The following is a 24,458-nucleotide window of genomic DNA, read 5'->3' as shown; positions in this document are numbered from 1 at the left end:
TTTAAAATTTTTTATATTTATTTATTCCCTTTTTGTTGCCCTTGTTTTATTGTTGTAGTTATTATTGTTGTTATTGATGTCATTGTTGGATAGGACAAAAAGAAATGGAGAGAGGAAGGGAAGACAGAGAGGGGGAGAGAAAGATAGACACCTGCAGACCTGCTTCACTGCTTGTGAAGCGACCCCCCTGCAGGTGGGGAGCCAATGTCTTTTTTTTTTTTAAATCATCTTTATTTATTGGACAGAGACTACCAGAAATTGAGAGAAGGGGGAGACTGAGAGGGAGAGAGACAGAGAGACACCTGCAGCCCTGCTTCACCACCTGTGAAGCTTTCCCCCGTAGGTGGGGACCGGGGCTTGAACCTGGGGCCTTATGCATGTAACATGTGTGGCACTACCCAGTCACTTTTTTTTTTTTCCTTTCTTTTGCCTCCAGGGTTATTGCTGGGGCTCAGTGCCTGCCATACAAATCCACTGCTCCTGTGGCTGTATTTACTGGATAGGACAGAGAGAGGAGGGGAAGACAGAGAGGGGGAGAGACAGACAGACACCTGCAGACCTGCTTCACCGCCTGTGAAGCGACTCCCCTGCAGGTGGGGAGCCGCGGGCTCGAACCGGGATCCTTCAGCGAGTCCTTAAGGTCTGTATTGTGTGCGTTTAACCTGGTGCGCTACCATCCAGCCTCCAAGAATATATATTTTTAATGTTGAAAAAACTGGATTATTTTTATTGAGGGGTTAGTGCCTCCCAATGGATCCGTCACATATGCAGGCAGTTTCCAGGCCTCCAGAGCTTTCTCTCTCTCCTCCCTCCTCTTGACATACTACAAACAGCAGAAAGTGCTTTGCATGTTAATCTTGCTTCCCCTTACTACAAAGGAAAATGTCTCGACACGAGAATAAGAAAAAATGAAAAAGGTGGTGCCAAGTATCGAAAAAGTTGGGGCCAGGGGCCGGGCAGTAGCGCAGCAGGTTAAGCACAGAGAGCGCCAAGTTTAAAGACCAGCGTAAGGATCCCGGTTCGAGCCCCCCCGGCTCCCCACCTGCAGGGGAGTCGCTTCACAGGCGGTGAAGCAGGTCTGCAGGTGTCTGTCTTTCTCTCCTCCTCTCTGCTTCTCTTTGTCCTATCCAACAACGACAACATCAGTAACAACAACAATAATCACAACAACGATAAAACAAGGGCAACAAAATAGAAAAAGAAAGAAAGAAAGAAAGAAAGAAAGAAAGAAAGAAAGAAAGAAAGAAAGAAAAAGTTGGGGGCCAGGTGGTAGCACACCTCAATTTCTGTTGTTTTTTTTTAAATTTTATACATATTTACTTATTTTCCTTCTTGTTGCCCTTGTTGTTTTATTGTTACAGTTATTATTATTGTTGTTCTTGATTGTTGGATAGGACAGAGAGAAATGGAGAGATGAGGGGAAGACAGAGAGGGGGAGAGAAAGACAGACACCTGCAGACCTGCTTCACTGCTTGTGGGGAGCTGGGGGCTCAAACCGGGATTCTTACTCCGGTAATTTCTCTGTTCTATCAGAATAAAATTAATGCATAAAAAAAAAAAAAAAAGAACAAGTATGGGGGCCAAGGGGAGTGATGAATTTGTAAGGCAGGCACTGAGCCCCAGCAATGACCCTGGTGGCAGTATCAAAACTAGTAAGTAGATCAATAAACACAGTACACGAAGCACGCCGTCGGCTGCCCCGTCTCTCTAAGGGTTCTGGCGGACTCACCGAAGCCAAGCAGGGCACCTTGTCAAGGTTAAAGAACTCATTGAAGTCAAAGTCTCCCGGGGACTGCTCGGGCAAGATGGCCTCCCTCGGCACTTCCTGGTCAGCAGCGGGCTCCTGTGCGAGGATGACCCCCACTTCCTCCTCTTCGGCCACGCCTCCGTTGCACTCTACGAGCCCTGAAGCAGGAACATGGACAGGCCTGTCAGGCACACTGCTCCCCACGGCTGTGGCCTCGGCCACCAACCCATGTGCACAGGAGGCAGGGTGACTCTCAGAGCAGACTCCACGTGCTGGCAGAGCCCTTGCTGGTGCTAGTGGGGCCAACGCTGACACCAGCACGGCGGGAAGGATCTTGGAGCCGCCCCTCCACCCACCCCTCCAATGTTCTATAATGGAATCCGATATTTATCAAGTGGAGAAAAAAATTTGAAGAAGACAGTCTCTGCAGGATTCTTACTACTCGAGATGAGACCAGCTCACCCGGCCTCTGCCCTAGCGCCTGCACCACCTTGAGACGAGATTCGGGGGCCAAGCGTTTACGGAGCATGGCATCAGGCGATTTTCACTTGCTAACAAGTGGGTTTTGACTCACATGGCACCTCGTCTGGGAAGCCTGCCCTGCCTGCCTATCCATTTTGCCCTCCCCAGAAAAGCTATTGCCTTTTCATGTGAGCATGCAGAGAACTGATTATAGTCGCTAACAGAGCAAGTTCTGAGCGCAAGTACTTGCTATCAATAAATACAGCTTTGACTTACTCTGTGGGCTGTTAAAATGAAGGTTTGTTTTGTTTTACGATTTACCCAGGGAGGGAGTCGGGCGGTAGCACAGCGGGTTAAATGCACAGGGTGCAAAGGAGTGACCTAAGGATCCTGGTTCGAGCCCCCGGCTCCCCACCTGCAGGGGAGTCGCTTCACAGGCGGTGAAGCAGGTCTGCAGGTGTCTGTCTGTCTCTCCCCCTCTCTGTCTTCTCCTCCTCTCTCCATTTCTCTCTGTCCTGTCTAAAAAAAAAAAAAAAAAGATTTACCCAGGGGTTCAGGAGGTAGTGCAGTGGGTTAAACGCAGGTGGCACAAAGCGCAAGGACCAGGGTAAGGATCTTGGATCCTGGTTCGAGCCCCCGCCTACCCACCTGCAGGGGAGTCGCTTCACAAGCGGTCAAGCAGGTCTGCAGGTGTCTTTCTCTCCCCCTCCTCTCTCCATTTCTCTCTGTCCTATCCAACAACAACGATAACAATAACTACAATAATAAAACAAGGGCAACAAAAGGGAATATTTCAAAATAGGGCGGGGGTAGATAGCATAATGGTTATGCAAACAGACTCTCATGCCTGCAGCCCCGAAGTCCTAGGTTCAATCCCCTGTACCACCAAAACCCAGAGCTGATCAGTGCTCTAGTAAAATAAAATAAAAGATAAAGAAAAAAATAAAATAAATAAATATTTAAAAATAAAAAACAAGGGCAACAAAAGGAAATAAATACAAAAAAATTTTAAAAAGACAAAAAAAGTAAAAAAAAAAAAAAAAAAAAAGATTTATCTGTTGGACGGGTAGGAAGTATAATGATTATGCAAAAGACTCTTGCCTGATGCTCTGAAAACCTAGGTTCAACTCCCCACACCACAAAAAGCTGTGCAATGCTCTGGTAAATAAAATAAATATGCAAATATACATACATATATATGTAAAAACATCACTTGTTTATCAAGGAAGAAGATGAGGAAGAGACCCAGAGAGACAGCCAGAGCATCAAGTTGGGGACCTCCCCTCTTAGGCCCGACACTCTGCCCGCCGGGCCCCTTCCCGGGCCACGCCTCTTACGCTCAACACTCAGCAGTGCTCGGGGTTACTGGGCTGAGGTAGGTGGAAGTGAAGCTGCTGGGAACCAACGGCTGAGGCCAGAGCTCCGTGAGGGGCCGCAGCTCCTGTCCGCAGCACCAGAGCAGGCACAGCTGAGTGGAGCCCTGGTCCACAAACAAGCACCTGGACCTCAGCCAGAGTGTGGCAGAAAGTGCTGTCTTTAGGATAAAGCGTGGTCTGTCTAGCAGAGCGCGGCTCGCCTCACAGCGGTACCGTAGATCGAACCCGGGGCCTCGGGTGCCTCCGCACAAAGAGCTTTTAGCGTAACATCTACTCTAGCACCCCAGCCCGGCCTGGTTTTTTTTCTTTTGTCTTTCAGATAAATGCACTGAGAGATTTAACTTTTTCATTTAGAGAACAGAATTCCCCGAAGTCCTACCCTGCAAAAACACCTATGGTAAGAGTTGCCTGCAGTTTCAAGATCACACAGACATGAAGTTCTCCTACGGAAAAAAATAAAATTAAAAAGAACACCAAAGCCTGGGCCCAACCCTTTAAGAGATGATTTAAGAGAAACGAAACACTCTCATCTCCGTCCGCGCCAGAAACGCTTCCACGCGTTGGGCAGCAAGCAGGCCTCCGCCTCCGAGCGCTGAGCGCTGAGCGCAGAGGTGGGCGGACCGCCCGCCCGCCCGCCCGAGCTTCTGGGGCTTCGAGTAGCAGAAGCCTCCCCGAGCGCCAGCCGAGGGCCCATCCACGTCACTGCCCCCCGGCACCCAGCAGCCCGCTCACTCGGGGACCCCGGTGGCCCGAGAGCCAGAAGTCTGCCCACCGCAGAGCGCACAGCACCTGCGGCTTCTCACTGACCTTCCTTCGCGGAGGCTGTCCGCCGCCTGGCTCGCTTTCTCCCCTTGTGGTCCTCCTCCAGTATCTTGTCATCGAAGCCCGTCAGCTCGATGGTTTCGGACTGACTTGTGGGCCCGGCTGAGAACCATTCCGGCTCTTCTTCCGTGTAGGAGTCATTTCTTCTCCGCTCACCGAAGACGCGCTTACTGTCCCCGAACTCCCTCTGGAAAAGCACAAGACGCAAGCCAAAGGTTAGGATTCTAGGACGACGCGGTCTCTGTGAGTGAGTCAAGCGAGGACACCGCCGTGCGCTCGCTCCCAGCCCCTGCCCGCCCTGCGCGCTCGCAGCTCTCCCGTCTGAAGCCCGGGCTAGGCTCCTCGGGGCTGGGAAGGCCACGCGCCCTACAAGACCAACCCGGAACCGCTTGTCCTTGTAGTCCCGCAGGTCCCGCAGGTCCTTGTCACTGAGCCGGTGGTCCTTCTCAAAGGCCCGCGCAGAGATGATCCTGCCGCTGCCTATCCTCCTGCCCCCAAGCAGGCGGAGCCCATCGCCGTCCTTCTCCAGGGGGCTTCCTGAGCGGCGGGAGCTGGCGGCGGCCGGCACGTGGCAGCCCCCCCCAAAGCTTCGTCGCTGGGGGCTGAGAACAACGTCTAGGTCGTCTTCCTTTACACGCTCTCGTGGGTCTGGAAGGAGGCCACAAGAGAACGTGAGGCGTCCCAGCGGCTGTGCTGGGGCTGGGAAGTGTCGCCGCTGACTCAAGAGTAGCCTGCACGTCACATACCTAAACAGAACAGAGCTTTGCCGTTTCTCTTTGGAGCACTGAATATGCCTCATAGTAAGTGATTTTTCTGTGATAGTCCCCATTCCCTTTATTCTGACGGATTTCTTATTTTTGTCATTATTACAAATATTATGCCAGTATATGAAAAACAACTACTTTAAAGGTTAGTGTTTGTCTACGACCACTACCCTGAACACGCCGGATCTTGTCTGATCTCGGAAGTTAGTGTTTCTGGGAGTCGGGTGGTAGCGCAGTGGGTTAAGCACAGGCAGCGCAAAGCGCAAGGACCAGGTTCGAGCCCCCGGCTCCCCACCTGCAGGGGATTCGCTTCACAAGCGGCGAAGCAGGTCTGCAGGTGTCTGTCTTTCTCTCCCCCTCTCTGTCTTCCCCTCCTCTCTCCATTTCTCTGTCCTATCCAACAACAACATCAATAACAACAGTAACTACAGCAATAAAACAAGGGCAACAAAAGGGAATAAATAAAAAATAAAAAAAGGCTTTGCCTTTATAAAAAAATAGTGTTTCTTCAACAAACGATACTGCACAACTGGAATCCTTATTTTAAAAAAAGTACTTGAATTTGTGCCTAGGCTCACATATGAAAATTATCTTCAGATGGGTCACAGATGTAAATGCGAAAACCCAAAGCCATCAAACTTCTAGAAGTAAATGAGGAAATATTTGTGACAGGGGGCTAAGCAAGTCTTCCCTGGGCATGACACCTCAGGAACAGAGACCACTAAAAAGAATCAGCTGGACTTGATGACAATTTAAACTTCTCCTTGAAGACCACAGTCAACGAATATAAAAGCAGGGGGCTGGGCAGTGGCGCACATAGCACAGATACAAAAGCAAGCCGGAGACAGCAAAAGCGTTTCAAAGCATGTAAGGGATTTCTGATCCATATAAAACCTCTTAAAAACTTAGTAAAAGTGGCCTGGGAGATGGAGCAATGGATAAAGCATCGGGCTCTCAAGTATGAGGTCTTGAGTTCAATCCCTGACAGTACATGTACCAGACGAATGTCTGGTTCTTTCTCTTATCTTTCTCATTAAAAAATAAATGAAATATTAATAAAAACTTAGTAAAAGCAATTCTATTTTTAAAAACTGGAAAATGGTTTGAACAGACCCTTCAAAGAAGATCCATGAGGGCCGGGCGGTGGCACACCGGGTTAAGCGTACACAGCACAGAGAAGATATGTAGACAGCAGATAAACATCCAAAAATACTCACTGGTCACTACAGAAATGCAAATTAAACCCCAATGTGATACGACCGCACACCTACTGGAGTAGCTAAACTAAAAAGACCGAGCATTCCGAATGCTGACGAGGACAGGAAGCACAGGGGACACTCTCACGCCACTGGTGGAAGTGTAAAATGGTGTAGCCACTGTGGAAAGTAGTTCGGCAGCGTTTCAGAGTGTCACACGCAGCCGTTACTGGACTTAGAAGGTCTCTGTTAATTGCCACCAGGGATACTTCTGGGGCTCAGTGCTGGCAGGCACTACCCCCCCCCCCGCCCCGACCATTTCTTCTTTTCCTTTTCTTTTTCTATTTTTGTTTTCTTTCTAAATATTTGAAAGGACAGAGAAATTGAGAGATGGGGAGACAGAGGAGGAGAAAAGAAGATAGACACCTGCAGATCTGCTTCACCGCTCGTCCCCTCTGCAAGGGGGAGCAGGGGCTCCAACCCAGGGGCCCGCGCCCAAGGTAATACGCACCCAGCCAGTTGTGCCACTGCCTGGCTCACCCCCCGAAGAATTCTTAACTTCATCCTGTATTGTATAAAATTCCCGAGTAGTGAGGGGGTAGATAGCAGAATGGTTATGCAAAGAGACTCATGCCTGAGGCTCTGAAGTCCCAGGTTCAATCCCCTATACCATAAGCCAGAGCTGGTAAGTGCTTTGGTAAAATGAAGTAAAATTCCAGGGCATGTCTGCTCATCTAAAGTGACAGGAAACAGATTCCTGACTGCCTTGGGGCAGCACGAGGCCGCAGGGAGCAGCTGGTGAGGCACCAGGGAAGGTCTGGGGGTGATGAAAGCGTTGATCACTGACTGTGGTAGCCGTGCCACAGGTGTCCGAACACATGCCACTCTCCAAGCTCTCAACAACCTGTCAATTATATTCCAAAGAAGAACATACCAAAAATAAATAAATAAACATATATATATATATATACCACTACAGAAAAAAAATCACTGGTTTTTAAACCTTACTTTATTTGAGGCCCCAGCTCCCTAGCCCATAGGCGGTGAAGCAGTCTGCAGGTGTCTATCTTTTTCTCCCCCTGTCTTCCCTTCCTCTCCCCATTTCTCTCTGTCCTATCCAATAACGACAGCAATAACAATAATAGTGACAATGACGATAAACAACAAGGGCAACAAAAGGGAAAAAATGGCCTCCAGGAGCAGTGGATTCATGTTGCAGGCACCGAGCCCAGCAACAATTCTGAAGGAGGCAAAAAAAAAAAGAACAGAGAGAATGAGGGAGAAGAGGCAGAGAGACACCTGAGGCCCTGCTTCCCCACTCGTGAAGCTTTCCCCTGCTGGTGGGGACTGAGGGCTTGAACCCAGGTCCTTGTGCACTGTAATACATACATTTAACCATGGTAATACATACATTTAACCAGGTGTGCCACCACCCAGCCCCCCCCAACCAACAATTTTTTAATAAAACTCAAAAAAATGAAGATTTAAGTCCATGTGAGGAAAACTTTTAACATCTCCCAGAAACAGTTTCTAAAAGGTTACGGCATGTTCTTTCCAGATGTCCACGCAGGGCCGATGCTGGAACGCCCAGCTGAATGCATGTATGACAGTGCTCAAGGGCCTGGGATCAAGCCCCTGGACCTCAAGTGCAGAGGGCAATCTTTGTAAGTGGTAAAGCAGTGTTGCAGGCGTCTCTCGCTCTATCCCCCCAATTTGTTTATCTCTATCTAATATAAATCAATAAAAACTGAAAAATACATATTTAAAAAAATGATAGCAGAATGACTATGCAGAGATGCAGTGTCGGTGTTTTTCCAGAAACGTGATACCCTGTGATCGGTTCTGTAAGGACTGGTAACCATTCTCTAAGTCTACAATCTTTAATAGACATATAGAAATATAGCCTCCTGGGTGACCACCAGGGCTTGGTGACTGCACTATGAATCCACTGCTCCTGTGGCCATTTTCCATTATTGTTATTTTTTTCATTATTGTTGTTATTATTGATGTTGTTGCTGGATAGGACAGAGAGAAATATCAAAGAGAGGAGGGGAAGAGAGAGAGGGGGAGAGAGACATCTGCAGACCAGCTTCCCCACTTGTGAAGCGACCCCCCTGCAGGTGGGGAGTTGAGGGCTCAAACCGGGATCCTAACGCCAGTCCTTGCACTTCACACTATGTGGCTTAACCTGGTGCATAATGTTTTTACTGACGAGAATAGGATATAGAGAGGGAGAAAGAGAGACACTTGATATCTATATTTTTTATACATGTCTCAAGAATAAATACACATATCTTTTTAAAATAATTGTCAGATTTTTTTTTTTTTCAACCAGAGCACTGCTAACTGTGACTTATGGTGGCACAGGGATTAGGAGTTCATCATGCTGTGGCCCTGTGTTCCGGGGGCATCACTACAGTAAATATACTGACAGACTATGAAGAAAAGTTCAGCTGAAGTCACCCCAGCCTAGGTGCCAAGTCTCTCATGCTGACTGTCCGCTCGTAACAGGACACGCTTTTCAACAGATCTTCACTGCCTTCTGTCTCACCGGGCCCTTTGTGTCACTCAAGTTTGCCCCCCCACCAGAGCACTGCTCAGTTCTGACCAAAAGTAGTGTGGGGACTGAACCTGGGACTTCGAAGCCTCGGGCATGAGAGTCTCACCTCGCCCTGTTTTTTCCTCCTAGCTTAAAGGGGAAAAGGTGTGAGAGATGAAACTCCAGTCTCCAATCACATGCCAGCCATGATTCAAATCAAGGCCCGTGATGAAAGCGAGCTGTGAGTGGCCCAGGAGGTGGCGCAGCAGATCAGGCTTTGGACTCTCAAGCATGAGGGCCTGAGTTCAATCCCCGGCAGCACCTGTACCAGAAGGATGTCTGGTTCTTTCTCTCCTATCAGTTCTCATGAATAAACAAATAAAAACTTTAAATATAAATATTAAAACACCTCGTGCAACTGGAGCACGTGCGACCCAGGCTCAGCGTCCTGGTGTGCTCCTGTCACGGCGTCAGCGGGTGCCGTGCGGCCTGCCCCGCCTCACGCACCGGGAGCAATGCTGGCTGCTGTGATCTCCCTGAGGAAGAGGAGCCGAGAGCAGAGAAGCTGCAGAGAGAGGCAACGGCACGGGGTGCCGAGCACGGAGCACCGCCCGGAATGCCCCTGCGCTGGGCAGTGGCTGTGCTCACCTACGATCTTGCGCACCAGGGAAGGCCGGTCCGTGTCCGCCTCCTTCTTCAGACTCTCCACTGGAGAGTTCCGCCCAGAAGCAGGGTAGAGGGAGGCATGCCACTTCTCAGGGTCCCAGACACCGTCACTGCAGGGCAAAGAGTGCCAACAGTTAGCATTTGTGCCCGCAAGCTCAGTTGACAAGCTGTGAAACATCTTCCCATGTAAAGTTTAGGACTGCCATTAGAGCACCCGCTTAACACGAGGAGAGAAACTGCTGACTCCACACTTCCTTGTTCATGAGACACCCAGTCTGCAAACATGGGGCAAGCTGATGGATCACTGTCCTCCACAAAGACGTGTGGAGTGCCTCAACACCGAGTGCCTCGATTACGGAAATTTGGTACTGGGGAGAAAACGCCCTTCTCATGGAGAAAGCCTCTGGAGTCCCTGGTGTGTTAGGTCCCAAATCTCTCCACGTGTGGGCTCAGCTTTCCCCACAAGCAGGACAGACCTTGAGAGTGCACATTGGGACTCTGGGTGTCATTCTGCTGTGCCTTCTCTGACGATCGCCTGGCAAGCTGTACAGTGTGCAGAGCACTTTTAGAGCCTCGTGATCTGGGACCAAACTCTAGCCCTGCCTCCAACAGCAAGGACACGACTAGTCTGCCAGGTGACAGTCTTCAGCAGCTCCCTAACCCCAGATGACAGAGTGACACTACAGGGACACTGAGTCCTGCCACGCCCCTCTCAACGTGGTGGCAGTGGGGATAAGTCCTCACAAATGTCTGTCCTTCCACGGACCTATGCATCTGACAGCACACAAAGCAATATTTGCCACCGGGGTCAAACCAAACATGTCAAGTGAGTCGGTCTGCACCATGGCCGACAGGATGAGCTGGAACTTAAAACCCAACCAAGGAGAGCGAGGAAACAGGAGAGATGGGGCTCCTCACCCTCCTTGTCGGGTCTTCCACTTTAGGGTGAGATCACGTATCTGTTCCTCTGCTAACTCTGTGTGAGAAACAGTTAAAACAAGCCAGTTCGTGGTCTGGGAGGTGGCACAACAGAGAAAGCACTGGACTCTCAAGCATGAGGTCCTGAGTTCAATCCCCAGCAGCACATGCACCAGAGTGATGCCTGGTTCTTTCTCTCTCTCCTCCTTTCTCATTAATAAATAAGCTCTTAAAAAAAAAAAAAAAAAAAAGCAAGTTCAACTTGAGATATTAAAAAGCTTACAGCTTTCGCAGGAGCAGAAGTCTGAGAGACTCAGGTAGCCGTGACCAGCTGGAATAGCCATTATTCCAACAGCACTTTCAACGGGGGGAGATGGCCAGGAACTCAGGTTCAACGTTTCTGCACAAGCACCCGCATAGAAGCGTATACCCTACTCGCCGCAGGAATCAAACAACGGGAGCTTTCAGTGTTACAACGTGGGCCACTGTGGGCCACCTACCTTGTCATCTGAGGAGTAACCCTGTCCTGAGAGGACCACAGGCAGGCAGTGCGGGGACCCTTCCAGGGGTTTTCGGACCATTTTCAATCACAGTTTTCTAAAGTCAGACTCCCACCCAAGGAGCCCAGGATACAAGCTATACAAGATGGCAACATGAAATGCTTTGTCTGTTTGGTGTTGCACTTGGAGGGCTACTGGGTACAAGCCCTAGAAGGGCCCCTCGGCAACAGCGCAGGAAGCGGGCTCCTGGGTCAGGGGTCAAGTGTGCTCACTGAGTACGTACCACTGACCACATCAAAACTAGGCCTAGCTCCATCGCTAGCTGAAAGGTCCTGTGGTTCTGAGGATCTGTGCCAGCGCGTATCTCTGAATCAGCAGTCCAAACTAAGGCGTGATGAGACATGGTGGGGTGCTCGTTCTTCACACGACCCCCGCCATGCATGCATACAGACACCCACCCTCACAAGCCCCTAGTCTCCCTACTCAGGACTCTAGAAAAAAGTCCCCAAATAAGCCTACTTCACCATGCTTGGCATTACTACAGTGACCTAGAAACACACACACACACACACACACACACCGTACCTGTCATATTTTTCAGAGAGACACGAAGGCCTCTGTTTGGAGTGAGGACGTTCTTTTATATCCAAGAGTTCCTCCTGCAAAGAGAAGTCAAGTGGTGATTGAATCATTTCTGTTCTCTGTAAGTGAGTATCTTCCTTAAGCGTTCTATATAGTTCTTATACTCTGACTTAACCCAGAAAAGTACAGAAGCCGGTCGGATGGTGGTGCCCCTGGCAGAGTGCACACATCACCATATGCTCAGGGCCCTAGATTCAAGCCCCTGGTGGGCTTTTCACAAGTGGTGAAACAGGGCTGCAGGTGTCTCTGTGTCCCCCGTTACCTCTTCTCCCCTGTCAATTTCAGTCTGTCCTACTAAATATTTTAAAATCAAAAAGAACGAATGAGAGAAAGGAAGCAGGCAAGCAGGCATAGAGTCAGGCCAAGATTAGGAAAGAGCTTCAACCTTACAGTTCCTAACAAAAGCACACTCAGAAATCAGTGTCCGACAACATAGCTGTATTCCATGACTGTTCAACATTCAGCTGCTGTAATCTCAGCTGGCCTTCTTACTTAGTGCTACAGATGCCAGCGGACAAGGGCACAGATATACCTATGTTTTCACGAGTCAATGCGAGACAGAGAGAGAACACGTACCAGAGCATCACCAGGAGTCAAACTTGGGACCTCACGCTTATGCGTCCAAAGCTTTATCCACTGTGCCACCTCCCATCACGTGTGGACAGAATGTTTTAAGTGAATAATGTCGCAAGAGGGATGGGGAGACAGCCTCTTCAATACTGACTGTTGAAAAGGCTCTCTCTCATGCCTGAGGCCCCAAGGTCCCAGGTTCAATCCCCAGCACTATCATAAGCCAGAGCTAAGCAGGGCTCTGGTCTTTCTTTCTGTCATCTCTGTATTTCTGTATCTCTCTCATTAAAATAAATATAATATCTTAAAAGTCCACAGAGCAGCCATTCCCCATTTCCTTTGCTATGCCCGGCCCATCACCGTATTAGCTCTATGTGACCCCCCGGCCCATGCCTCCATGAGGGAGGTCTTGAGACAGAGGAAACACTGAAACACACAAAGCAGAAAGTGTTTTGAAAGATGCCTTTAAAACATTTATTGAGGGGGTCGGGTGGTGGCGCAGCGGGTTAAGCGCATGTGGTGCAAAGTGCAGGGACCGGCGTAAGGATCCCGGTTCGAGCCCCCGGCTCCCCACCTGCAGGGGAGTCGCTTCACAGGCGGTGAAGCAGGTCTGCAGGTGTCTGTCTTTCTCTCCCCCTCTGTCTTCCCCTCCTCTCTCCATTTCTCTCTGTCCTATCCAACAACGAATTGCGTCAACAATGGCAATAATAATAACCACAACGAAGCTATAACAAGGGCAACAAAAGGGGGGAAAAATGGCCTCCAGGAGCTGTGGATTCATGGTGCAGGCACCGAGCCCAGCAATAAGCCTGGAGGGGAAAGGAAAAAAAAACATTTATTGAGAGAACCACAGCACCACTTTAGCATGGGAGATGCAGGGCAAGAACTCCGGACTCGTTCTCTGAGGCCCATGGCTCTATCCACCGCAAGGGAGAAGGAGAGAGAACCTCCTCAAGCTCTTTTTGCTTTTAGAAGTGACCCCAACACACTCCTCCCTCCTCCAAATCTCAGACTAACAACTCTAGCGCACTACTAAGCCAAGGGCGATGCATCTCATGCCTAAAGATACATAGTAGTAGGGAGTCGGGCAGTAGCGCAGCCGGTTAAGCGCACGTGGCGTAAAGCGCAAGGACCAAGGACTGACATCAGGATCCCGGTTCGAGCCCCCAGCTCCCCACCTGCAGGGGAGTCGCTTCACAGGAGGCGGTGAAGCAGGTCTGCAGGTGTCTGTCTTTCTCTCCCCCTCTCTGTCTTCCCTCCTCTCTCCATTTCTCTCTGTCCTAGCCAACAACGACATCAATAACAACAACAATAACCATAACAAAACAAGGGCAACAAAAGGGGGATAAATAAGTATTTTTAAAAAGATACATATTATTGGGGCCGGGTGGTGGCGCACCGGGTTGAGCGCACGGTACAGTACTCTAGGACCCAGGTTTGAACCCCTGGTCCCCCCTGCAGGGGGAAGCTTCACAAGTGGTGAAGCAGGTCTGTAGGTCTCTCTCCCTCTCTATCTCCCTCTCCCCCTCTCGGTTTCTGGCTGTCTCTATCCAATAAATTAAGATAATAAAAAAATACCTACTCTCAGTCTACAGAATTTTCTGAGCAGCGGGGCTTTGTTTGAAACTAATTTCAAAAGATAATAGGGAAACTAAGTGATAGGTCTGGTTCTCAGTCACTAGCACGGGTGCAAGCTTGCTAGTGACTTGTTCTTGCCTCGTCAGAATTATTTGCTGATTTTGGAGAGACAGAGGTTGAGAGGGAGAAAGTGGGTAGGGGAGATGGCCTAATGGTTATACAATATATATAATGGCACTTAATTTCAAAACATTCTAAGCGGCGGTGGTGCACCTGGTTGACCCAGGTTCAAATCCCACAAGCGGTGAATCAATGTGGTAGGTCTCTCTGTCCTTTTTTATTTATTTTTACCAAAGCACTACTCAGCTCTGACTTATGGTAGTGTGGAGGACTGAACCTGGGACCTCAGAGCCTCAGGTACTAGTCTGTTTGTATAACCATTAGGCTATCTCCCCTACCCACTCTCTCCCCCTCTCAACTTCTGTCTCTGTCCAGAATAAGCAAATAACTCTGACCCGGCGAGAACAAATCACTAATTGCTTAAGAGCCACACATCCAAGAAATTATAGTCATTTCTTAGTTTTTAGCACCTGTAACGGAGAAGTTCTGAGTTTAGTGTGGAGAGGGAGTGGGCACCCACTTTTAGTGGTCGGCACTGGAGCAGAACCCTCGAGAGGCCATGACCTGGAGAACCCACACTCAAGCTGCTGTTTTCTGACATTTTGACATTATAAAAAGAATTCAGGGCAGGGGTAGATAGCATAATGGTTATGCAAAGAGACTCTCACGCCTGAGGCTCCAAACCCCCCCCCCCCACACACACACACACACACCACCATAAGCCAGAGCTGAGCAGTGCTCTGGTTAAAAAAAAAAAAAAAAAAAAAAAAAAAAAAAAACCTCCCAGGAGTTGGGTGGTAGCGCAAGGACTGGTGTAAGGATCCTGGTTCGAGCCCCCGGCTCCCCACCTGCAGGGGAGTGCCTTCACAGGTGGTGAAGCAGGTCTGCAGGTGTCTGTCTTTCTCTCCCCCTCCTCTCTCCATTTCTTTCTGTCCTATCCGACAACAACAATAACCACAACAATGATAAAACAAGGGCAACAAAAGGGGAAAAATGGTCTCCGGGAGCAGTGGATTCGTGGTGCAGGCACCGAGCCCCAGCAATAACCCTGGAGAAAAAAAAAAAAAAAAACCCTGGTAAAGCACACGGCACGTGTGAAAAGCTGGGTCCAGGCCCCACCCTCACCTGCAGGGCGGCTCACACAAGGGGGAGCAGTGCTACGCGTCTCTTTCCTGACTCTCTGTCTCTCAGCCTCTCGATGAGCAAGTGGCCGAGGTGGAGGAAGGCCGAGTGTCATTCTGGCACACGCAGTGCTGGGGAGCAAGCTGGGGACTTCATGACTCAGTCCACTGCTTCATCCACGCGCCACTCCGGGACTGCAGAGGAAAACTACCTTTGTGGGCTGAATTCAAAGAATAATAATAATAAAGCAAAGAATATTCAGTTGAACTGCACTGTAAATGGCCAAAGCACTCTAGAGGTGCCCCCGGCGCAGGCTGCAGGAGCAGTGTTTGGGTGGGGCTCTCTCCCAGTCCCCACCCTCCACACCCCAGCAAGCACTGGGCTCGGCCCATCAGGCTCTTGGGTGGATGCTGAGCTGGCCTGATTATTCATGTTACAGCCAGAGGACTTTCTGAAGACTAGACAGTTCTTAATGGCGCCTCACACAGCCACCCGACAGTGTGAGCAAACACCAGGTGCCTTGGGCCACACCCCAAGCCCCATCTTTCAGGAAGTCCCTGCAGGCAGGCAGCCCGCTCCTGCTCCTGCTCCTGCTCCCGCTCCCGCTCCCGCTCCCACTCCCACTCCCACTCCCACGGCCTCTGCGCAGCCTTTGAGCAAGACTCAGCAGGACAGGCCCGGGCACCCACAGGCGGCTGCTATGGGGCAGAGGCCTCCCTCTGGGAAGACTCGCTGAAACCAAGAAGGGAGTCGTGGAGCGCTTTCTCCTGTTGGCCTGGCTGGCCATGGAATAAACCTGCTAAAACTAGCGATGAAAACCACCTGGTCAGCGAACACATTACCAGCACGAGGACCTGCTTCCTGTCCCTGGTCCCCACCTCCGCCTGCAGGGGGACGCTTCCCAAGTGGTGAAGCAGGTCTACAGGTGTCTGTTTTTCTTCTATCTCCTGGTCCTCTGTCCTACCTAATAACACTTAAAAGGGAAAAAAAGAAACAAAGCTCACTGGGAGCCACGGATTCACAGTAGCAGCACCGAGCCCCAGAATAAATCTTCCTGGGGATTACTAAAACAAAAAACCGCCCTCAAGGGACAGGACAGGGCCCGTGGCCTGCGCACCCTGGGTCACCTGCAGCCCCTCTGAGAAACACAGGTGCTGGGTGTCACCCTGTAGGATCCTTGTGCTGAACGCTCGACACGGGCTGCTGTGGCCAAGGAAGTGCGTGTGCGTGAGGCCCCGTTTGCTCCGCATGTGCAGAGTGCGGCGCTGGCTGCCGCCCTGCCACCAAAAAGCTTTCAGGAACCCCTGAAAGGTCCTCGGAGACAGCACTAGCAGAGTCAGAACTGACCTCCGGTTCATGCCTGTGTGAGACCCCAGTTCTACCTAAGTAAATAATAGACGCCCGCTGACAGGTGCAGTGCGGCTCACTGGCCCTTAGCCCGCCCTCCCCAGTGCTCCTGAGTGGATGAGGGGCTGCATGCAGCCGTCACTCAAGTGTCGTGTGCTCACTGCCCAGTGGGGCCTCTGAGAGTCCGGAGCCAGATGTCCCCTCAGGCACGTTTCCCTCCCTCAGCCCCTTCCAGCAGGAATCAGAGGCCTCTCTCAATCACACTTCTCAGCTGAGGAGACTATGACCTCCTTATGGGGGTAGGGGCTCCCAAAGAGGCCACTCACTGGGGTGAGGCCCCAAATCCATTTCCCCAGGTGCCGGGGAATTGCAGAGGCACAAAAGGACAGTCAGCAGTCAGGCTAGATGATGCCCACCAGACCCCTCTAAAAATGTCTATAAAAAGCTATACAGGAACCCCGGCTCCCCACCTGCAGGGGAGTCGCTTCCCAGGCGGTGAAGCAGGTCTGCAGGTGTCTGTCTTTCTCTCCTCCTCTCTGTCTTCCCCTCCTCTCTCCATTTCTCTCTGTCCTATCCAACAACAACAACAACAATAATAACTACAACAATAAAACAACAAGGGCAACAAAAGGGAATAAATAAAATAAATATTAAAAAAAAATTTAAAAAAAAAAAAGCTATACAGGAGCGTTCTGGGAGGTGGCACAGTGGGTAAAGCATTGGACTCTCAAGCATGAGGTCCAGAGTTCGATCCCCGTCAGCACATGTACCAGTGATGCCCGGTTCGTGTTCTCTCTCTCTCTCCTACCTTTCTCATGAATAAAACCTTAAAAAATAAAAAGCTTTCTGAACAGCATCTGAAACAACTGTGTGTGTGCTGAGCTGGGGCCTGGCAAACACACAAAGATTTCACTGCTCTCAGGCTGACTTTTCCATTTAGACAGACAGAAGCAGAGACAAAGAGGGAGACCCCAGCTCTGGCTTTTCCTGTGTCCAGATAACGATATTTCACACCAGGATGCTGGCCCCCACATTCGAACAGGCGCCCGGTTCTCTGCTAGCTCAGGGAGTCTGCAGTCAGGGTCAGCAGCACAAGGCCCAGGCTCAGCTTCCCGCACCACAGAGGGTGAGTGCTGTCCCTCCTTCTCGGTCTGGGTCTCGGTCTGGGTCTGGGTCTGTCTGAAAGAGGTGAGGAGCAGGAAATTCACGCGTACAGGACGCCCTGCTGCCACTACAGATAAAAAGGAAGGGTTTGTAACTAAGTGTCATTGAAACGCCACCTGTTAGAGGTTGCTACTCACATCAGTTTGTGAAAGGTAACTGTGAAGCTGGGCCCGGAACAGCACAGGCTCTGCAGCCCCAGCTTCAACCCCCTGCACCACCATCAGCGAGAGCTGAGCAGGGCCCCATTAAAACAAAAACGCCTGTCAAGTCACAAGTGACATCTCTGTACCAGATGAACGGACCGTCAGCCTGATTTCAACCAAGCGTACAGTCCAGTCACTCTAGGCTGAGGCTCGATTTCAAATCTCACAACCAATCTTCTCCAAGGCGGCAAGAGGGCCACCCGTCCCATCAGCATGCTCCGGTCGCCTGCCTGTTTTCTTAGTGGGTCTACTTCCTCTCGGGAGTCAGTAGTTTACAACACGGTTGCTGGCATGTGGGGACAATTTTTCATCTTGCAGGGGCCGGGCGGTAGCGCAGCGGGTTAAGCACACATGGCGCCCAGCGCAAGGACCAGCATAAGGCTCCCGGTTTGAACCCCCGGCTCCCCACCTGCAAGGGGGTCACTTCACAGGCGGTGAAGCAGGTCTGCTTTCTCTCCCCCTCTCTCCATTTCTCCCTGTCCTATCCAACCACAATGACAGCAATAACAACAACAGCAACGATGAACAAGGGCAACAAAAGGGGAAAACAGCCTCCAGGATCAGGGGATCCTTACTATAGGCACCCAGCCCCAGTGATAGCCATGGCGGCAAAAAAAATAAACAATTTCTCATCTCACCGTGACAGGTGTCTGCAAAACACCTACCCTCCCCCACTCAGCCCCTTTTCCATCGTCCTGTACCAGGACCCAAAGCCCCCCGCTCTTCTTAATGGATTTACAGTACGGCAGCCCAGGGAGCGGCGCGGTAGACAGAATGCTGAATCCTCGAGCCTGAGGCCCTGAGTTCTACCCCTGGCGATAATGTGCCAGAGTGATGCTCTGATTCTCTTTCTCACCCCCTTGTTCTCATTAAAAACATAAAATAGAGAGTCGGGTGGTGGCGCAGCGGGTTAAGTGCACGTGGCGCAAAGGCATAAGGATCCTGGTATCAGCCCCGGGCTCCCCACCTGCAGGGGAGTCGCTTCACAGGCGGTGAAGCAGGCCTGCAGGTGTCTGTCCTTCTCTCCTCTCTGTCTTCCCTCCTCTCTCCATTTGTCTATCCTATCTAACAATAACATCAATAACAATTATTATTGTTACTATAACAATAAAAAACAAGGGCAACAAAAGGGAAAACAAATATAAATTTCTTTAAAAACCTTAAATAAAAGGTGGTGGTCGATAGCATAATGGTTATGCAATGAGAATCTCATGCCTGAGGATCCAAAGTCCCAGGTTCAATCCCTCTGCACCACCATAAGCCAGAGCTGAACAGTGCTCTGGTAAAATAAATAACATGAACGAGTTACACCCCAATGACCAACTGTCCATCCCATCACACTCTGGAATGGCTTCTGTGAAAGGCCTGTACTGACAATGACAAGCGTCACCGCGAGAGCACCTGTGACGCCAAGCTGAGACGACCCAGAGTCCAGCTCTCCGCTTCCATGGGGAGGTGGCGGGCGGTCTGAAATCACCAAGCTTGTAAAAGTGACTCAGGTTAGTTTCCTTCCACTTGGTGAGTGTTTTTCCATTCAGAGTTCACCTGTCAACACTTTAGATGATGGATTTAAGTTGTGAAGTGTAACTCAAAGCAAGCTCAGGTTTGAGAGGAAGAAAGCGCAGCCATGGAAGCCTCTGCAACTCCCGCTGGTGTGACGCGGGCAATCGGCCAGGAACCATCCTACAGCTGGTGTTTCCCCCGGAGACGGTGCCTCCTTCCTTCGCTTCCTTCTTTCAGGCTTCACCATGCAGGCCACCTTCAGCTAGAGAGGCAGCAACCCGGTGGGAGCTAGCTGTCTGTCTGTCTGTCTGTCTGTGTGTCTGTCGTCCACCCCCGCCCACCCGCTCTGGGACACGTCTGCAGTTTCCCTGCTGCAGGCTGACACCGGCAGAGAGAAAGCTGGAGACAGAAGAGCGGAGAAGTGACGGTGGGATGTGAACCTGGGTCCCGGGCACCCGGCTCAGGCCCGTCTACCGCCCTTCAAATGGCCCTTCACGGCGTCCGCGGGCCGGACCGGGACACGGGACACACGGGACCCACGGGACCCACCTTGGTGTAGCGGTGCGCGGGCCGGGGGGCGGGCGGCTTCGGGTCCGGGCCGGCGTCCACGTCCTCCGGGGCCCCGCTCCTCTCCATGGCGCCGGGCTGCGGTCCTGGCACCTGCGGGGCACAGCGGCGAGGCGGTCAGGCCGGCGAGTGGGCAGCGTGGGCGCCGCGAGACCGGCACCGGACCCAGTGGGCGCCGCGAGACCGACACCAGCACCGGACCCAGTGGGCGCCGAGACCGACACCGGCACCGGACCCAGTGGGCGCCGCGAGACCGGCACCGGCACCGGACCCAGTGGGCGCCGCGAGACCGGCACCGGCACCGGACCCAGTGGGCGCCGAGACCGACACCGGCACCGGACCCAGTGGGCGCTCCGAGACCGACACCGGCACCGGACACAGTGGGCGCCGAGACCGACACCGGCACCGGACACAGTGGGCGCTCCGAGACCGACACCGGCACCGGACCCAGTGGGAGCCGAGACCGGCACCGGCACCGGACCCAGTGGGCGCTCCGAGACCGACACCGGAACCGGACGCAGTAGGCGCTCCGAGACCGGCACCGGCCCCGGCCCCAGTGGGCGCTCCCGCCCCAGGCCGCAGGCCGCACGCAGACATCCCGAGGCGCCTGTCACCCCGGTGCCCGTTGCGGGCCTCCCGGCCTCCCCGCCCGCGCCGCCGGCCGCACCTGAGGGCAGCGCGGAGCCCGCCAGCCGCTCCCCCAAACCCCGGCCGCGGCCCCTCGCAGGCTCCCCGGCCCCGGCCCCGCCTTACTCGCCGCCGCGCCGGGCCTGTCCGGCCGCTCTCTGCCGGGCGCCGCGCTACACCTGGCTCCCCGCGGCCGCCGTAGCGCCCCGCCCCGCTAAGAGCCCCGCGCGCCCGGATGTGCTGTCCGCGCGGCTGCCTGCGGCGGGGACTCGGGCGGCGCGGGCACCCCCGGAAGGACCCGCAGACCCGGAAGGACCCGGAAGAATCCACAAGACCCGGAAGTAACTGCAGGACCCGGAAAGACCAGGAAAGACCCGGACGAAGCCACAAGACCCGGAAGTAACTGCAGGACCCGGAAGAATCCACAAGACCCGGAAGTAACTGCAGGACCCGGAAAGACCAGGAAGGACCCGCAGGACCCGGAAGTAACTGCAGGACCCGGAAGAATCCACAAGACCCGGAAGTAACGGCAGGACCCGGAAAGACCAGGAAGGACCCGGAAGGATCCGCAGGACCCAGAAGGACCCCGAAGGAACCGGAAGAATCGGCAGAACCCCGAAGGACCCGGAAGGACAGGCCGGAAGCGGCTGACGCCGATTGGCGAGCGAGATCGGGGTCTGAGCCCTCGGGGACCGAGGCTGGGGAGTGGGCTACTTCCACACCGACCGCGGGCGGCGCTGTAGTGCGGCCTGAGCGGGACCACCCCGAACAGACCCCATCAACCCCGACCCCAGACCCCACTCAACCCCGACCCCAGACCCCACTCAACCCCGACCACAGACCCCCATCAACCCCGACCCCAGACCCCACTCAACCCCGACCCCAGACCCCACTCAACCCCGACCCCAGACCCCACTCAACCCCGACCCCAGACCCCACTCAACCCCGACCCAGACCCCCATCAACCCCGACCAGACCCCACTCAACCCCGACCCCAGACCCCACTCAACCCCGACCCCAGACCCCACTCAACCCCGACCAGACCCCACTCAACCCCGACCAGACCCCACTCAACCCCGACCACAGACCCCACTCAACCCCGACCCCAGACCCCACTCAACCCCGACCCAGACCCCCATCAACCCCGACCATAGACCCCACTCAACCCCGACCCCAGACCCCACTCAACCCCGACCAGACCCCACTCAACCCCGACCACAGACCCCACTCAACCCCGACCCCAGACCCCACTCAACCCCGACCCAGACCCCCATCAACCCCGACCCCAGACCCCACTCAACCCCGACCATAGACCCCACTCAACCCCGACCCCGGACCCCACTCAACCCCGACCCAGACCCCCATCAACCCCGACCCAGACCCCCATCAACCCCGACCATAGACCCCACTCAACCCCGACCCAGACCCCCATCAACCCCGACCAGACCCCACTCAACCCCGACCCGACCCCACTCAACCCCGACCCGACCCCCACTCAGCCCAGACCCCCACTCAACCCCGACCCAGACCCCCACTCAGCCCCGACCCCCACTCAACCCCGACCCCAGACCCCACTCAACCCCGACCAGACCCCACTCAACCCCGACCCAGACCCCTACTCAGCCCAGACCCAGACCCCCACTCAACCCCGACCCCAGACCCCACTCAACCCCGACCCAGACCCCCACTCAACCCCGACCCAGACCCCACTCAACCCTGACCCAGACCCTCACTCAGCCCAGACCCAGACCCCCGTCAGCGCCGACCCCACCCCCACCCGCGCGCGGGACTCAGGCTGCCCACCCGCCTCGGAGGCGCCTCGGCCTTGGTCCCCTGCTCCGGCCGCTAGCTGATCGCCAACTTGTTCTCCGACGTTTTCTCGGGCCTGTGATGCGGAACCGAACACACGTGTAGGCCCAGGCGCCTGGCCGCCCGTCTCACCTGCCGGCTGGGAGGCGGAGGGCGCCAAGAGCCTCATGGGAAGCTGTGCGGACGGACACCAGCAGGACTGCGGCCTTGCGCCTCGAACCTGACTCCTGCACAGCGAGGCAGCCCAGCCCCGCCCTGAAACAAGCTCTGCACTCTGCCCTGTGCCCCGTGTCCTGTGGCGGGGGGGGGGGGGGAAGCGACCCAGGGGACTCGGGCGCTAGTTCAGGGACCGGCGTGAGGATCCCGGTTCGAGCCCCCGGCTCCCCACCTGCAGGGGAGTCGCTTCACAGGCGGTGAAGCAGGTCTGCAGGTGTCTGTCTTTCTCTCCCCTCTCTCTCTGTCTCCCCCTCCTCTCTCCATTTCTCTCTGTCCTATCCAACAACGATAACATCAATAATAACTACAACAATAAAACGAGGGCAACAAAATGAATAAATAAATATTTAAAAAGAAAGAAAATCAACTCAGCCCCAATGATTGATGATCTGAAACAAGTTTCTGGGACTGGTGGTCTGGGAGGTGGCGCAGAGGATAAAGCATTGGACTCTCAAACATGAGGTCCCAGAGTTCAATCCCCGCACACCAGCAAGGTAGCTCACTACCCAGCTGAGCATTTTCACTGGCCCCAAGTCCTGGCTGAAACGGTTAAGCCTCTTGGCGCCCGGCTTTACTGAACGAGTCTCCTTGTCAGCAGAGAGGAGTGAGGTTCCTTGGCCCTCTTAAATCCTGGTTCTGCACACTGCAACGCGCATGACCGGGTCGTCTCTCCCTTGGCCCTGCTGACTCACCTGTGGGAAGGTGTTGGGCCCGCCTGGGGTGCCCTTCAGCTCATCTCACTGTGGACAAGCTCAGGCCCCAGGTCCCCACCTGCAGGGGAGCCTTCAGAAGCCACGAGGCCATGCTGCGAGTCTCGGCGCCTCTCCCTCCCTCATTTCCTCTTTCCCTCTCAATCTCTCTCTGCCCTACCAAAATAAAAGGGAAGATGGCTGCTAGGCGTCACGGGCTCTTGTGTGGGGAGGAAGGCCTGGGGTAAAACCCTGGTCCTGAAATAGAGGGCGCTGCAGCCAGCCAGCAGCACGAGGCCCCAGATGGCAGCACGTGTGTCAGAATGCACATCCGGCCTCTAGCCCCTGAATTTGTTTGTTTTCTGCCACCAGGGTTATTTTATTTATTTATTTTTTATGTTTTTATTTATTTTCCTTTTTGTTGCCTTTTTATTGTTGTTGTTATTGATGTCATTGTTGTTGGATAGGACAGAGAGAAATGGAGAGAGGAGGGGGAGACAGAGAGGGGGAGAGAAAGACAGACACCTGCAGACCTGCTTCACCGCCTGTGAAGCGACTCCCCTGCAGGTGGGGAGCCGGGGCTCGAACCGGGATCCTTATGCCGGTCCTTGCGCTTTGCGCCTCCTGTGCTTAAGCCGCTGCACTACCGCCGGACTCCCATTTTATTTTTTATTATATTTATTTACTGGACAGAGACAGCCAGAAATCAAAAGGGGAGGGGTGTGGTCCTGGAGGTGGCACAGTGGATAAAGCATTGGATTCTCAAGCATGAGGTCCGGAGTTCAATCCCTGGCAGCACATGTACCAGAGTGATATCTGGTTCTTTCTCTCTCTCTCCTTCTACCTTCATGAATAAATAAAATATTTTTTAAAAAGAGGGGAGGGTGGGAGTCGGGCTGTAGCACAGCGGGTTAAGCGCAGGTGGCGCAAAGCACAAGGACCGGCATAAGGATCCTGGTTCGAGCCCCTGCTCCCCACCTGCAGGGGAGTCGCTTCACAGGCGGTGAAGCAGGTCTGCAGGTGTCTGTCTTTCTCTCCCCCTCTCTGTCTTCCCCTCCTCTCTCCATTTCTCTCTGTCCTATCCAACAACGACAACAACAATAATAACAACAACAATAAAACAACAAGGGCAACAGAAGGGAATAAATAAATAAAATAAGAAAAAGAGGGGAGGGGTGATAGGGAGACAGAGACACCTGCAGCACTGATTCACCACTCAAAGCTTTCCGCCTGCAAGTGGGGACCGGGGCTCAAACCTGGGTCCTTGTAATAAGTGCTTTCAACCAGGCGGCCCCTGTCACCAGGGTTATT

At 53.1% G+C, this 24,458-nt stretch overlaps 1 protein-coding gene across 4 annotated transcripts in view; it reads right to left on the bottom strand.

The window, feature by feature from the left end:
• EIF4ENIF1 (eukaryotic translation initiation factor 4E nuclear import factor 1) overlaps positions 1–20,634 on the bottom strand; it is a 34,657-nt gene extending 14,023 nt beyond the window's left edge. For 2 of the 4 annotated variants that reach the window (XM_016190905.2, XM_060192770.1), the window contains exons 1-6: positions 19,789–19,951; positions 11,576–11,649; positions 9,555–9,682; positions 4,787–5,055; positions 4,393–4,594; positions 1,730–1,905 (exon numbers count right to left, since the gene is read on the bottom strand). In XM_016190905.2, the coding sequence (XP_016046391.1) occupies positions 1,730–1,905; positions 4,393–4,594; positions 4,787–5,055; positions 9,555–9,682; positions 11,576–11,649; positions 19,789–19,875 (936 nt within the window). In that variant the 5' untranslated portion in view covers positions 19,876–19,951. Of the gene's footprint in view, positions 1–1,729; positions 1,906–4,392; positions 4,595–4,786; positions 5,056–9,554; positions 9,683–11,575; positions 11,650–19,788; positions 19,953–20,559 lie in introns of those variants that run through there. The other 2 variants (XM_060192768.1, XM_060192769.1) reach the window with 2 other exon arrangements.
• Between the last annotated feature and the right edge of the window lie 3,824 nt (positions 20,635–24,458).

The sequence above is a fragment of the Erinaceus europaeus genome, chromosome 6 (assembly GCF_950295315.1).
Source record: "Erinaceus europaeus chromosome 6, mEriEur2.1, whole genome shotgun sequence".
Taxonomy (NCBI): Eukaryota; Metazoa; Chordata; class Mammalia; order Eulipotyphla; family Erinaceidae; genus Erinaceus; species Erinaceus europaeus.
This window is presented reverse-complemented; position numbering and strand designations above follow the sequence as displayed.